Raw genomic sequence first — 16,478 nt, 5'->3', positions numbered from 1 at the left:
AAATCATTTTATTTATAAAATCATTTTTATAATAATGTTGGCATCTTCTTGGCATTTCTGGGTGAATTCGCTCAAACAGCGTGTAATCTAGTGGAGAGGAAATCTTTGGACAAGGCATGTAACTTTAATAGAGAATCCAGCTATAGCCATGAGAAAAACGGTGAGAAGCACAGCATATAAGAGTTGGTAAAGCAATTGTGAAGACATTAAAAAGCCAGTGCACTCAAAAAGAGTAAGGAATGGGATCCCTTATCTTTTCCCTGGGGCTCTTGAAAGGGGACAGCGGGCAGTGTGGTCCTTTCTCTGCATCCTGATGCGCTAACCTTGCTCCTGCTTTTCTTCCGGTGCTGCTCTGGCTGCAGGTCTCATTCCATCGGGTAAGCGCTGCCCCGGGGCCCAACTGGCTCCCTCCCTCGAAGCTCCCTTCCTCCCCAGAGCACCATGGTGGGCGTGCCTCGGCCCCAAAGCTCTTTTCCTGAGAGTGTTCATGACCCCAGAGTTACAGAGTATAGGGCACCTAATGTGTTTGCATCTATTTCAGCACTTGTTTATCTCATTTCTGAATCATTTATTAATGCATCACTTTCACTTGCTGAGTCATCCTCAGGGATCTCTTTCTGCATCATGCCCGTCTACGTGGCAGAGGTCCTTAGAAGAAAAGGAAAGTGAAAATTGTGCACTGCAGATGTATATGAAACTGGCAGAAAGTAAAGTCGAGAAACAGAATTATTTCCTCTAGACTGTCATGTTTTTCTGAACTTCTTATAACTGTTATTTAGGCAGACGGTTCACCTTCAACTTTCTGTACCCTCTGAAGTTGAAGTGGAGAGAACAAATGTTAACACGTGTGCAGTTGTCAGCCCCAGGTCCCTGAATTAAGCCTCCTTTGGGGTGGGATTTTATTACATAAATTTAAAAAATTTTCTTTTCCTAAGAAAACTACCTATATTTAAGAGATGAATGCTTGATAATGTTCATGAATTTCTTTTAGTAATTCTCTTTTTTAAATGTAATTTATGAAGAAATATTTTGCCTATGATTTCTAAATGGAGTGTCTGTAAATATCCGCTGTATTTCTTTTTTTTTCCCCATTTATTTTTATTAGTTGGAGGCTAATTACTTTACAATATTGTAGTGGTTTTTGCCATACATTGACATGAATCAGCCATGGATTTACATGTATTCCCCATCCCGATCCCCCCTCCCACCTCCCTTCTGCTGCATTTCTTTGTCCTTTTCTTTCTGAGTTCTAGTAAAGTTCTAGTAAATTTACTAACCCTAACCTCAGTGGATATTGTTGGGGAAGGTGAGGGTGGATTTGATCCCTTACCTGTTAGCTTGGGAGAGGAGCAGGCAGGGACTGTGCTGGAAAGTGGATGAGGGAATGCTTGCCTAGGAAAATGAACCCTATTTGCTTTCTCCCTCCACACACCCTGATTTCTAAGTGGACCTCACATAGAAATAACAGTCAGTCAGTCAGAGGGACAATGAATCAGTCACTGTAGGATTAATAAGGTGAGACAGCTGATGCTCTTAGAAGTCTCAGAAAAGTTGATCCTTGTACCAGTTGTCCTAGGATGGAGGCGGAAACCCTTGCTCCCACGTTGGACTATGTGAAGTGTGTTTACTTGGCGTGTTTTCCTTGATTGACTCATGTTAACTCTGCGTAGTCTGATGAGCTTCACGTGGGATGATGAGCTGTTAGCTGCCTGGCTCTGCCTGCTGGGCCCTGCCCCTTGCCCCTGTCTGTCTTCCTGAAACAAGAGGAGGGAGCTGGACCAGGAGTCATGTCCCCCGAGTCATGTACATGGGCTGCTGAGCTGACTTGGGGGGAACCACTCTCCTCAGATTTCCTGGTTTACAGGGAAAGTATTGGGTTGGCCAAAAATTTGTTTGGGATTTTCCATATGATCAGAAAACCTGACCAAACATTTTGGCTAACCCAATAAAATAATATGCAGCCACGGACCATCTGCTCTTCCTTTATTCCTTTGGAAATGATTGTGGCCCATCCTACCCAACAAAAACAAATACCATCTTGGTGGGGAGGGCAGGTAATACTTCAGATAGTTGAAACTGCTGTTTTAAAACTGAATGAGAAGTTTCTCATATACTTATATTGTACTATCTTCTTTTTTCTGTTTTTGTTTCCCCTTTAATCTGCTTTTGCCCTGAAGCTACTCGATTCGCCATTCCATAAGTATGCCTGCGATGAGGTAATGTGTGTAAATGAGTTTACATAATCTCAATGCAGAATGTGCATGAAGTGTTACTTTTATTGTGGATTTTTTTCCTTTTTTATATGAGGGGAAGCGCCATGACCTATTATTTTCTCTTTTCTGATGGCCCTCAGGAAAAGAAGGCTGACAATGCTATAGAAGAACTGTAGTTGTGGAGGGCTCGGGCTATTGACTGGACACACTAGTTTAAATCCAGCAGTTCCTGATTTGTATGACCTAGGAAAACTTAACAAATCTACTTCAATCTCCATTCTCTTGCCCGTATACTAGGAGAAATGAGAATCTATCTACTTCAAATGGCTGTTGTGAGATGTATGGTCTGCATAAAGCACTCAGCACGGGGCCTGGAACATTTCAAGCACACCTGTAAAGGGGGAAATCATTTTATTGTCACAGCATTAAATGAAAAAAATAGGAGACAAAGAGGGCTACAGTTCTAGAAAGGGTAACATTAGGATTAAAGGATATATTAAAGTAAAGAGTCTGTTGAACAATAAAAATGCCATTAAGCTTACTGGTCAGCTGAAAACTCCAGAGAAAGGTGTTCCTCTGGCTTCCAGTTGGTGTGATGCAGTGATACAATCAGATAAAATCAAAATGTTAGATTGGGAGTCAGAGGATGCAGGTTGGAGCCCAGTTCTGCTAGGAGTAAACTTGGCAGCTTTGGAAGATCATTTCGGTGATAGCAGTTTCATCACTGCTTAAAAATAAAGGGCTAGAACCAGACTTCAGGCTCCTCCCAAGGTGCTTCCAGGAACCCTCCGGCTGCTCTGGGGAGGAGCTCAGTGGGAGGACATCTAGCCCCTGGAGCCCTCCCTCACTTCATTCAGAACTGTGTCTCTTCTTTCCTGCTTTATATTACATATTGTGGTGTGATTACACTCTAGAAGGAGCTCAGTTACTCTAAATAGTTCGAGCACTTTGAAGCCAAATTCTTTCTAGGGTTATTTGCAGTTTCTCCCTGTTCTCCAAGTATGCACTCAAGTGTAATCAGATTAGAGGAATGTCTATTTTATTATACCTGCTGATGTCTCTTCTACACTGGGGGCTATGTTGTGACTTTGCAAGTTGGACCAGAGCATTTGACTTCCCTAATGTGGGGAAAAATAGAGAGCATAGATGGCTTAGTTTATATTTGGATGACTTGCTCCCCTAGCATAAAAACATTGACCAGTGCGCCCTGCAGCCCTGAGCTTCCTTACTTGTTACATTTTGTCTGAGTGTCCAAAGAAGGCTTGAAAAAAATTAGTATGGCTTTCCTCTGGGAGCCAGAAATAATCAAATGACTTATGGGTCAAATGTGTTTCTTATGAGCTTGCCTGAAATTAACTTTTTTTAAAAAAAAGGATTTTAGTCAACTAACGTACACTATGAACCATTAGGATGAACTAAGTGTCTGCCCACTGTGGTCCTATACAACTGATGGGTAACAGGTAGTCATGTGACCAAACTTGGCCAAATAAAATGTGCATTGGAAGTAAGGTGCTAATAAAATACTTCTGAATCATTCTCATGCAGTTTCACTAATGTTTCATCATGAGACAGGTACTGTGGAGGAGTGCTCATAGGAATTTGACTCATATTTGAGTCATATAAAAGATGTGTTTGGCCCCTCGGGGCTCAACATTGTTAATTCACGCAACCTGGATGCAAATGCATTTCTGACCATCCAAAGTATCAGCCCTGACAGACAAACTCTAACAAATTCATTGAAAAACATATTCTGTATGTTAGTTTTCTCTTGATAATATTAGAGCCATGCTACAGCCCACACCACACAATGAAGCCCATGGTTGATAACCATTCTCCCTTACAAAGTTTCCTTAGGTCATTTCTCTTAGTTTATTTCTTCTGCACTCAAGAGAGATTAGAAAGTAGCTCATCAAATATAGTAACATTCGGTTGAATTATTTGACCTGAAAATGATGACAGTTCCAGTTGCCTTAGTTGGACTCAGTTGATATCATTGAACTTGGTTGATATCACTTTTAAGGGTAATGATGTCATTAACCCATAATTTCATGTAGACAAATACAGTATAGGAAACCAAAAAGCACCAAATGAAAAATCTAAATCTTAGAAGTGTAACATGGTATGTAGATTATTTAACACAATGACTGAGTCACAAAATGTCAATAGATTGCAAAGTTCTGTCTAGTAAGAACAAATAAGTATCTTCTTTGAAAGGAAATATAACACATGCAAATAGCACTGTTTTGATCAAGCATTAGACAAGTAATGAGTATTTTTCAACCTAAAATAAAGGAGGCATTGACTTTCAGAAACACTGCTTCCTGGACACTGACAAAATACTTAGTTTTAAAACTTAAAAACTTTAAAGTTTGAAAACATATGAACCTTTTTCCCTCTGTAGCTATTTCTGTCTTGTCTCACATTCACTAAAAATAAATGACTTTTAAAATTCCATGTGGGAAAACTTGAACATGACATTCTTCAGATAGACTTTCCAGTGGTTATAAAATAACTGGGTTTGGAAAAGGTGTATTGTGATAGAAATAATTAATTAGTAAATGAAAAATTAAGCTATCATTTCTTTGACTCACTGGAAATGATTTATGGTTCAACATGGAATTATGCCAGTTGTATTCTTGCCAAATGCGATATTATTTATTCTATAGCTGAGCATCTGACAATTTTACTTAGAAAAATCCCATGGTAGGTTATGGTTTCTGGATCTAACCTAGAAGAAGTGAAATATCTTTTAAAACATGGTTGGTGTAGGTGGCCAACCAGCAACTAGCTCTGGTGCAGAGGTGGTGTTTGCAAACAAGAGTAGAAACCAGACAGCATAGTTGCTAAGACAGCTGGGTCTTTGGAGCTGACCTCTCTTTTTTTATTTTAGGAATTCTCCTACTTTCAAATCATTTGAGGAGAGGGTTGAGACAACTGTCACAAGCCTTAAGGTACAGATGAAGTAAATTTTGTGTCATGGGGTTCATGAATCAGGAAAGCTTAGCTGCTTGATTCTAAAGGCGGGGCCACCAGCATTTGGTGCAGCCAAGAAGGCAGCTTTGCACCAAGTCACTTTTCTTCACATATAAATCTACAAATAAAAACAGTATTGAATATTGTTACTATATATGTACAAAGTTGTTCATATAAACCATTCAGGAGTGAATTGTGCATTCAAGTGAATTTGGGTTTGTATTGATCTCTTTGCTGGTTACAACTCTTAATGCTATTACTCAAGAAGCAGATATGTGATAGATGAATGTGGATAGGACAAACCATATATGAACTCTGAATTTAGAGTGTAAGGGAAATTTCAGTAGCAGCTCAGAGCTCTTCTTATTTGGTGTATCAGTGGAAATAAACCATGGATCAGTAGAAATAAACTTGGCTCCATGGGTTATCCTGCCATCCACCAACTCTCAACTATTTAGATTTGTCTACTCCATTCACATATTGAGCACAGCACAGCATGAAGGCAAAATGAAGCTGAGTCATAAAATGTATTATTTTGTAATGGCGTATTTGTTCCCTGGATATACACTGAAAAGATACCTGTTGTATCAGTTCAGTTCAGTCACTCAGTCGTGTCCGACTCTTTGTGACCTCATGAACCACAGTTCACCAGGCCTCCCTGTCCATCACCAACTCCTGGAGGCCACCCAAACCCATGTCCATTGAGTCAGTGATGCCATCCAACCATCTCATCCTCTGTCGTCCCCTTCTCCTCCTGCCCTCAATCTTTCCCAGCATCAGGGTCTTTTCAAATGAGTCAGCTCTTCGCATCAGGTGGCCGAAATATTGGAGTTTCAGCTTCAACAACAGTCCTTCCAATGAACACCCAGGACCGATCTCCTTTAGGATGGACTGGTTGAATCTCCTTGCAGTCCAAGGCACTCTCAAGAGTCTTCTCCAATACCACAATTCAAAAGTATCAATTCTTCGGCACTCAGCTTTCTTTATAATCCAACTCTCACATCCATACATGACCACTGGAAAAACCATAGCCTTGACCAGATGGACCTTTGTTGACAAAGCAGTGTCTCTGCTTTTTAATGTGCTGTCTAGGTTGGTCATAACTTTCCTTCCAAGGAGTAAGCTTCTTTTAATTTCATAGCTGCAATCACCATCTGCAGGGATTTTGGACCCCAGAAAAATAAAGTCAGCCACTGTTTCCACTATCTCCCATCTATTTGCCATGAAGTGATGGGACCGGATGCCATGATCTTAGTTTTCTGAACGTTGAGCTTTAAGCCAACTTTTTCACTCTCCTCTTTCACTTTCATCAAGAGGTTCTTTAATTCTTCTTCACTCTCTGCCATAAGGGTGGTGTCATCTGCATATCTGAAGTTATTGGTATTTCTCCCGGCAATCTTGATTCCAGCTTGTGCTTCCTCCAGCCCAGCATTTCTCATGATGTACTCTGCATATAAGTTAAATAAGCAGGGTGACAATATACAGCCTTGATGTACTCCTTTTCCTATTTGGAGCCAGTTGGTTGTTCCATGTCCAGTTCTAACTGTTGCTTCCTGACCTGCATATAGGTTTCTCAAGAGGCAGGTCAGGTGGTCTGGTATTCCCATCTCTTTCAGAATTTTCCATAGTTTATTGTGATCCACACAGTCGAAGGCTTTGGCATAGTCAATAAAGCAGAAATAGATGTTTTTCTGGAACTCTCTTGCTTTTTTGATGATCCAGCAGATGTTGGCAATTTGATCTCTGGTTTTTCTGCCTTTTCTAAAACCAGCTTGAACATCTGGAAGTTCATGGTTCACATATTGCTGAAGTCTGGCTTGGAGAATTTTAAGCATTACTTAACTAGTGTGTGAAATGAGTGCAATTGTGCGGTAGTTTGAGCATTCTTTGGCATTGCCTTTCTTTGGGATTGGAATGAAAACTGACCTTTTCCAGTGTGGCCACTGCTGAGTTTTCCAAATTTGCTGGCATATTGAGTGCAGCACTTTCACAGCATCATCTTTTAGGATTTGAAATAGGTCAACTGGAATCCCATCACCTCCACTAGCTTTGTTCATAGTGATGCTTTCTAAAGCCCACTTGACTTCACATTCCAGGATGTCTGGTTCTATTTGAGTGATCACACCATCATGATTATCTGGTCCATGAAGATCTTTTTTGTATAGTTCTTCTGTGTATTCTTGCCACCTCTTTTTAATATCTTCTGCTTCTGTTAGGTCCATACCATTTCTGTCCTTTATTGAGCCCATCTTTGCATGAAATGTTCCCTTGGTATCTCTAATTTTCTTGAAGAGATCTCTAGTCTTGCCCATTCTATTGTTTTCCTCTATTTCTTTGCATTGATTGCTGAGGAAGGCTTTCTTATCTCTCCTTGCTATTCTTTGGAACTCTGCATTCAAATGGGTATATCTTTCCTTTTCTCCTTTGCTTTTCGCTTCCCTTCTTTTCACAGCTATTTGTAAGACCTCCTCAGACAACCATTTTGCTTTTTTGCATTTCTTTTTCTTGGGATGGTCTTGATTACTGTCTCCTGTACAATGTCACGAACCTCTGTCCATAGTTCATCAGGCACTCTATCAGATCTAGTCCCTTAAACCTATTTCTCACTTCCACTGTGCTAAAAAAAAAAATTGATTGAATTTCATGTTTGAGCATAGATAATGTACTGAAGATAAAAGAGCAAACATAGAAGCAGTCTAATCTTAAATGTATAGAACATTTAAAACAGGAAAAATCACTAAGATTTTTTTAAATGTGTTACCTAAACATAACTACATCTTGATGTTATCACTATTTTGTATACAATCCATTTCTGTATTTCCCTATTACTGGGAAAACTAAGAACATGTGTGACCTTTAACTAGCTCAAAAGCAGATATAGGCATGTGCTGATTGCCCAGCTGCTTCTGAATCATGCAGCCCTCACATGTGCGGCCAGGTGATATGAGACTGGAAGTAATTCCTTCCTGGAGGTCCTACATCCTCTTATCGATTTTGAGCTGGAGGGTCTTTCCCTTTAGAGGAGGGTTTTTACATGGTCTTCTCTTTTCCATGTCTGTGGTTAGGTGTTTAAGGCCCAAGAATGAAATTATTACACAGCATTTACCATGCTTTCATTGACTTCACTTAAGAGCAGTTTCTAGTTGTTTAGTTCTACTGCTCTGCTTGTCAACATTATCATTTATTGAGTGTTTAGGAACCAGGAGGAGCCATTATATTGCCCCTATTTGTAGAGAAAACTTTTGATAGGGAGGGACATGCAGTGTCACAGACATTTCTCTTGCCAAAATATCTAGTTTCAAAAGAGAAGATTCAAAAAAACCCTAGGGGTTAATTTCTCAACATTTGGTTCTCAGCCTTAGACAGTCCAAGAAGGATGGATTCTGTTGTTAGCTAAATTCTGACACCAGGAAAGTTGTACTTTTTTAGGTTTCCTTTAGAAGAAGGAGATATGAAGAAGCAAAAGAAGAATAAAGAACAACCTATTTACTTTTGCTTTTAGGAAAATCTGGTAAGCTTACAGCACACATATGATTCAAGTGTTTGATCCACACTGTCAGCCTCTCACTTTTCTCACCTCATCTGGATGGAAGGTATAGAGCGTGCCTCCTCCCTCAGACATGCATAAAACTAACTCACCCAACTGGATGCTAGCCTGTGTCAAGATTACCTGAAAACAGGTCCTATATCTGCATGACTGCCCATAGATTTTACAAGACTCACATCCCACACATCTCCTGGCTCATGGTCAATGCTTAGTTTCCCTTTTTCCTGCCCACACAGACAGTGGAGAATAGCTGATTATCATTCCTGGTGTCAAACCACCGATTACAAATTCCTCATTCCTTTTTTTCTCCAGACTAAACAGTAGATGTTTAACCTTTCTTACATTGTTTATTTTCTGTGTAGTTTACCGTTGTGTTCTGAATCTTTTCCAAAGCTTCTATAACTTTCTTCAGTTATGAACCCTGAGGCTGTTTCCTGCTGAAGGAATGACTCATGAATCACTCACAATGAGTGAAATAACCTGCAGGTCAATATGCTGTGTTTGTATTGACACATAAGAGCTTCAAGCTTGATTTTTCAAACACCACTTAAAGGGAATCATGTTCATATTTGAGTTCTATTAGAAATAATGTTCTGCTGTGAAGTGAGGTCCATTCCTATCATCTTCTCACACAATCTGTCACACCATCTGGCATTTGTACCCAATGGATCATCCAGTGGATCATTCTTATTTTATACCCAATTGTGTAGATAGTTTGATTTTCCAGAAAAACTTGCCAATTCATCAAAACCATATAAAGGTAGTCCTTTCCACCTACATCCTTATACTACACATCAGTGTATTACTTGAAATCTTGGCTGGTGTCACCTATACACTCAATAAGCACAATTTCTATTTCATCTAAAACAAGCAAACAGAAAGCAGACCTAGAATCAGCTCCTACGAAACCATATTTGGAATGTTCTACCATGTCCTAGTGAATCATGAGCAATGACATCCCTTCCAACTGTTCTATTGTTCCATGTCAAGCAGAACATATTTTCAGTGCACCTACTTTTTGATAAGCACATTATATAGCCTAAATTAAAACCTCAAAAAAGGCAAGAAATATTATACTTACTGGTTCTTTGTGTCCTTTCAACTATACATTTTATTATGAGAGATCAGGAAACCCAATTCAGTAATTCAAAGAAATTTTTTTTTGCTAAGAGCAGTTATAATTAGGGAGACATAGTGACAAATTCTTGGATGAAAAACCATTTTGAAGGGAAGAGTTCAGGAGAAGCTTATTGTTCACATCTCTGCTTAAGCACGTGTACGTGCTACGTCACTTCAGTTGTGTCCAACTCTTTGTGGCCCTATGGAGGTGGAGCCCACCAGCTTCCTCTGTCCATGGGATTCTCCAGGCAAGAATACTGGAGTAGGTTTCCATGCCATTCTCCAGGGGATCTTCCCAAACCAGGGATTGAACCCAAGTCTTTCAAGTCTCCTGCATTGGCAGGGGAGTTCTTTACCACTAGCACCATCTGGGAAGCCCACATCCTTGGCTTTAGGCAGTACTTTAGTAGTTAGTGTATGGTCATTAAACTCACATGGTTAGGAAACCCCTTTAGTCCACTCCTTTCTTTGCTAAACTGCTTTATTTCAAAGTGGTTTCCTCCTTCTTTACTTTTCTTTTTTGATTTGAGAAATTGAAAACTAGAAGAGAAGTATACACCAAAGCCCAGAAGAAAACATCAGTAGTTGGTATTCACCTGACTCAATAATACTCTGTGTGACAGAATGCAACTAAAGAGGAAGATGGAAACTATTAATAGAGTCGATTACATTGAATTAGACTTGTCTCTCAGAAGAAATAAGCATAGTGAGAAATTAGGTAGTTGAAGCCAATCCCCTGCTTCTTCCCAGTGTTAAGGTAACAGGGTAGAGGAGGAATCATTGCTCTGTGCCTGAGGTCTGCAAACTGACATGGATGGACTGAATCCAGCAGGTCCCCTATTTTTGAGTGATCTGTACACTAAGAAATGATTTTTACTCTTTTCTTAATGGTAATTATTCTTCAAAGGAAGAATAATATTTTGTGATTTGAATATTAAATTACATGAAATTCACATTTCAGTGTCCATACATACAGCTTTTATGGAACTCAGCCATGCTTATTCACTTATATATTATCTTGGCTGCTTTCTACCATGGCTGATTTGAGTATTTGTGACAGAGGCTATGTGGTTCTCAAGTCTAAAATATTTATAATCTGTCACTTTCCAGAATGAGTTTTCCAATCCCAAGCAGAGTGGAAAAACTCAACTTAGTAACTGAATTTACAGAGGCAGAGGGATTTTAGCGACAGTGGGAGGAAAGTGTGTGTGTGATTTGCAAGAACTGAACTGCTTTCAAAACCTGGTTAAAGTTTTTAAAAAGGGCAAGTCAGGCAATCAGCAGGTACATTCCTCAGTGTAGTCTATGTCCTTGTGAGTGATCATAATAAGTGACAGTGAGGTGTAGATAGAGTTTTGGTTATAGTCACATTATCTATTCTGTACCTTTCTTTTCCTCAAAGTATTTTTCTATATTGTTACTGGTTAAAAGAGGGCCAATGTGACCATTAGTAAGACTTGCATTAAGCCCTTGGGGCCATTAAATATTCTTTTGAAAGACTTTTTGCTAAGAAATTTTTCAAAGTACTTAACCATATTCCTTAATTATAAATTGATTTCTTCCTGACTATATTCTTATTAGCCAATAACAAGTATACAAAAAGAGAGCATCTGAAAGCACCATAACTTCGCATTTTAAGGTATATTCCTCCTATAAAGACCACTGCCTGGAAAGATGTGAGGTGACGAGTGCTAAAGCCACGATTCATCTCTAACTCTCAAAGCAGAGACCAGAGATCATGTTCCCTCCATCCTCTCTGCTTTCCAAGAGACATTTATCAGAACTTCAGATTGCCTTGCCACGTCTCAAAATGAAAAGCTGGCGTCACTTAAAGGAGTTCCCACATTTGCAAAATTGGGGGGATTTATCTCACATTCAATTCCGTTTGGATTAAATTGGTTCTCTGGGTGACTGAGGAGACGGTGCAAATCCACAGATCTGGACATGCCCCTGAAGGGACTGAGAATTTCAGATGTAGAAGGGACAAAGAGAATATTGCTAAAGTTAGACAGATCAAGAGAGTGCTGCACAAATTCAAGTTTCGAGTCCAGTCCCCAAACCCAACTATGAATGACACGCTAGCCCTCTGTGAAAGGTACTTACTTCTCTGCATCCTTTGCATCCCCTTTGCATGCCCGCTCAAGAAAACATTTCTGAACTTCAGAGTATTCCATCTTATTTTTTAAAATTACGAAACTGACAAACTAACTGCACGTGTGCCTCTCTGCCCGTTTCAGACGAAAGTAGGCGGCGCGAACCACGGCGGCGGCAGCTTCGAGGAGGTGCTGAGCTCCACGGCCCACGCCAGCGCGCAGAGCCCGGCCGGCGGCCCCCGGCTGGCCGAGGGGGAGGAGCTGCAGTGCTAGGGCCCCGCCCCGCCCGCGCGCCGCCGGAAGGAAGACCGCAGCCCCGCGGGAAGACACAGGCCTTGACCTTGGCCTTGGCCTTGACCTTGTTCTTCAAATGGCTTCGCCTCACAGTTTAATTAAATGATTTACATTTGAATTCGCGACCATTTTAGAGTTCCTAGATTGTCATCTTTATTTAAAATGTCGACTTCAGCAGGTACACAATTCATGACCCTTGTTTTTGTGTAATTCAACGTGTTTTCCAAACCTGTGGCTGTTAATTATTTGCTTTGATTTTTGCTTGGACTCCTGTAGGAAGTGCATGTCTTTGAAGGCTAAGTGCCCCCTTTCAGTTCTGTCCGCTGGATGGCTGTCTTTCTGACTGGCTCCCGCTGGGAATGAGATGACACTGCGAATATCCTCAAACCGCTTGTGAGCTCCCTCACCTACTTCAATTAATTCCGTATGCTTATTTGAGCAATTAAAATAATTGATTTTAATGATAACTTTGAATCCTTAATTTCTTTACGTTTCAGGGCTGTTGATGACCTTAATAGGTGGTGGTATAATTTTGCAGATACTTTTTAAAAATCAACTTCTATTGTGAATCTGGAGAATATAAGAGAGGACATGTAGGGAATTATAACCTCTGCTACCTTAGGATGCTAAAATAATCTCCAATTCAGAAATTCTCTCTAATCTACTTAGAATAGTGTTTAACTCAGGTTAACTACTGAGTTAAGTAGGCAAGAAATAGATGCAAAAGGAATTGCTAAAAAATGGTAGAAGCAGAGTTCTGTCACTCTTTCTAGTTTGCAAACTGCTCACATAAATTAAAAAAAGCATCATATTAGTACAATCAGATTTCCACAGTAATGTTTACCTTCCACATCACAAACTTTTCTTTTCTTCTCAATGGGAACATACATTTGTTATTGGGTAGCAGGTAGCATTTATTATTAAGTAGTGTCAGGGAAGTGTGTGATTTCCTCGGTTCTGTCTTGTCGCAGCAAAAATTTCAAATGGTGGGCCAGTGTTACAGCTCTGTTACAGGTAAGTTTTATTTGGCAAGCAAAGAAGAGTACACCCTCGAGGCCTGAGGGTGGGCTGACCCAAAAGGAGAGGCCTCAATCTGTCTTGGCTTCCTCCTTTTATTCATTTATCCGAACCTGCCCTATGCAAATTGGGCTAGCCAAGAATGGCATGTTTGTTTCACCTGAATTTCTCACTCCAGTCCACGGATTTTCTTCTGTTCCATTCTTGCGGGCTTTTCTATGTGTTTTAGCTGCCACCATTTGGACTTCTTTTTCCTATTATAACTACCTGACACTAGCATCCCATAGCTACACTTTTAAAATGTATACTGTAGAATGTACAACAGATTTGCCAACTAAAAAACCTCCCAAATTTAAATATATATAATAATATATATAACATATAACTATATATTATGTATAAATAATATATAATCCATATAATATGCATAACAGTACATTCATTGTTCATTTTTTAACTTCATTAGATCAGTTCAGTTCAGTTGCTCAGTCGTGTCTGACTCTTTGCAACCCCGTGAACCACAGCACGCCAGGCGTCCCTCTCGATCACCAACTCCCAGAGTCCACCCAAACCCAAGTCCATTGAGTCGGTGATGCCATCCAACCATGTCATCCTCTGTCGTCCCCTTCTCCTCCTGCCCTCAATCTTTCCCAGCATCAGGGTCTTTTCAAATGAGTCAGCTCTTCACATCAGGTGGACAAAGTATTGGAGTTTCAGCTTCAACATCAGTCCTTCCAATGGACACCCAGGACTGATCTCCTTTAGATAGAAGTGGTATTTGTGACATAGTGAAATAAAGCTAACCTAAAAAAATTCTATTCACATTAATGGAGCAGGACAATCTATATACCTAACTGAAAATCAAACTGGTTTAGGGACACAGAATCTCCGAGGCTTAGATTTTCAGGAGCAACAGGTGTGGGGATGTAAACTTGAACCAGAGTGGATGAATGTGGACAAAGGAGCTCTGCCAGCTGAAGTGTTGGCATTCTCCCTAACTTAGCCTTCCAGTCTGCTGGCTGAAGCCAAACCCCATCTAGCTGGCTTGTGACTGTGTTGCTTGTCCACTGCTGTGGGCATGTCCTTGGTCTGTCTGTCCAATCTACATTGGCCTGGTCACCTCTTATAAACTCACCGCCACCTTCTTGTGGCCACATTCAGCACACTGCATTGTATTAGAAAAAGCAGTTACTTTGCTATAAACAGATATCTTCATTCAGCAACCCATTTCTACAGACAACAGTCTCAACCTTACAATCTGAAAACACAGTATTGAAAATTGGGTAGAAAAATAATCAATAAAATTAGTGTTAATGCTCAAAGCTAAAATAAACTATATCTTAGTTGTTTATTTTAAATCATTCTTCAAAATTCTATTTTGATCAGTTTTATAAAAACTACATTCATATCACCTCTATTAATTGTTAAGTTTTTAAAAAATTATTCTGAGCGAGGAATGGTATGATGGCCATGATGTCTTTTTTCATTCTGCCATGGGATGTGTGATGAATAAACCACATCACTCAAGTAGAATAATTAAAACAGTCGTTGGTTGGTAGGTCTCATTTTCTCACTGCCTAATGACTCTGGAGCTGCCTGTGTCTCCCTGACTTTGACGGGCAAGTGTATCCCAATTTGACCAGCTGCTGAGTTGCCCTATTTTGCTCAGCTGGGCTCAGCTCACATGCAGTAGTTTCAAGTGTTCCACAGTACTGAATAGTATTTGCACACAGTGGACATAACCTTTGGCTAACAAATCAAAACAACTTCAAAACTAGATCAGCACCAAGTATACGAAATGATATTACAATGTGTATGATACCAAAAATACATCTCAATAATCAAAAATTCCAATGTGAATTGTGCTTACAAAATATTGGGGTTTTTTGAAGTAAGCCATTCTGTAATTTAACCATTTATCACTTATTAAATCCTGTTGTTTTGATGGAGAATATTCATAAATTCACACTATACCTTTATCTTAAATTCGTCTCAGCAACTATGACTATTGATAGTCATGGCAGCAAAACAATCTGCATTTTCCCTAATTACACATTTCTTGTAAATCTGCTCTTGAACCATGGAAAACAAAACAACTGTGTGCTTTACTGTGAACACTCCTGATAAGCCAGGCCACTCACAGTAGTCAATGTGAAGAGAACACTGGGGATCTAAGTGACTGTTCTGCCACTATACATTGTTCCAAAATTATGTCAGCCTGAAAGTTGTTGAACTTCACTGTACAGTGGTGCATAAGGTTGTGAACTTTAAGCGCAACCCTCTCCTCTCACTTTTTATCAAGTTGGAGTGTGGGTGGGTGCAATAAAAGAATGTATCTGGGGAGGGTTAATTTTGAATTCATGTTGCTTGTGTGACTTTAACCCTCATCTTGCCACTTTTGGGGCTTTCCTGGTGGCTCAAATGGTAAAGAATCGCCTGCAGTGTGAGAGACCCAGGTTTGATCCCTCGGTCAGGGAAGATCACCTAGAGAAAGGCAAGGCAGCCCACTCCAACATTCTTGCCTGGAGAATTCCATGGGCAGAGGGGCCTGGCAGGCGACCGTCCAGGGTTGCAATGAGTTGGACATGACTGAGCAACTAACACTTTGCCACTTTGTTATTATAGGCATACATAATTACCTGCCTTGGGGAGATACCCTGAGGCTGCCTACCTGTGAAGAAGAGTTAAGGAAGTGAAACTAATACATCCCCTGGCCTGAGGCTTGCCATTCTAAGAAACAATTGCAAGGACTGAATAGTGACTTTTACTTCATTTCCTCACTTCCCCCACCTCTGATCCATAAAAGAACCTGGCAACCAGACCCTGGGAAGATGGGTATTTTGAGGTGTTATCTTGCCATCTTCTTGGTCAGCCAGCTTTGGGAATAAAGTTATCTTCCTTGCCTTAACACCTTGTCTCAGATTTATTGGCCCATCTTTTCACAAACAGAGCAAGCCTGGACTTGGTAACAGGGAGATGGTGATAATGTGACATTGAAAGCAACAGTTTCAAACCTGGTGTTTAAATATATTATTCCAGTAAGCAAGGTTTAGGAGTAAATGTGAATCCTCACGTGGCAGGTAAATGAAAACCTGAGATTGTGACCAGTATTAAGTCTGACCCAGTAAAAACTTCCAAAGTCTTTTGTGGATTTATGAAAATTACAGCAAACATCCCAGTAAAACTCCAGGGTCACAGAACATCTTCCGGTTATAAATATCT

The 16,478-nt window shown here is 40.1% G+C and overlaps 1 protein-coding gene across 5 annotated transcripts in view; it reads left to right on the top strand.

Annotated features, from left to right (window-relative positions):
- The window catches only part of TPD52L1 (TPD52 like 1), a 97,110-nt gene extending 84,437 nt beyond the window's left edge, over positions 1-12,673 (top strand). For 2 of the 5 annotated variants that reach the window (XM_065911792.1, XM_065911795.1), the window contains exons 5-8: positions 363-377; positions 2,178-2,216; positions 5,104-5,164; positions 12,090-12,673. In XM_065911792.1, the coding sequence (XP_065767864.1) occupies positions 363-377; positions 2,178-2,216; positions 5,104-5,164; positions 12,090-12,218 (244 nt within the window). In that variant the 3' untranslated portion in view covers positions 12,219-12,673. The remainder of the gene's footprint in view (positions 1-362; positions 378-2,177; positions 2,217-5,103; positions 5,165-12,089) is intronic. The other 3 variants (XM_065911793.1, XM_065911794.1, XM_065911796.1) reach the window with 3 other exon arrangements.
- The last annotated feature ends 3,805 nt before the right edge of the window (positions 12,674-16,478 follow it).

Source organism: Muntiacus reevesi, chromosome 19 (assembly GCF_963930625.1).
Source record: "Muntiacus reevesi chromosome 19, mMunRee1.1, whole genome shotgun sequence".
NCBI classification, from domain to species: Eukaryota; Metazoa; Chordata; class Mammalia; order Artiodactyla; family Cervidae; genus Muntiacus; species Muntiacus reevesi.
This window is presented reverse-complemented; position numbering and strand designations above follow the sequence as displayed.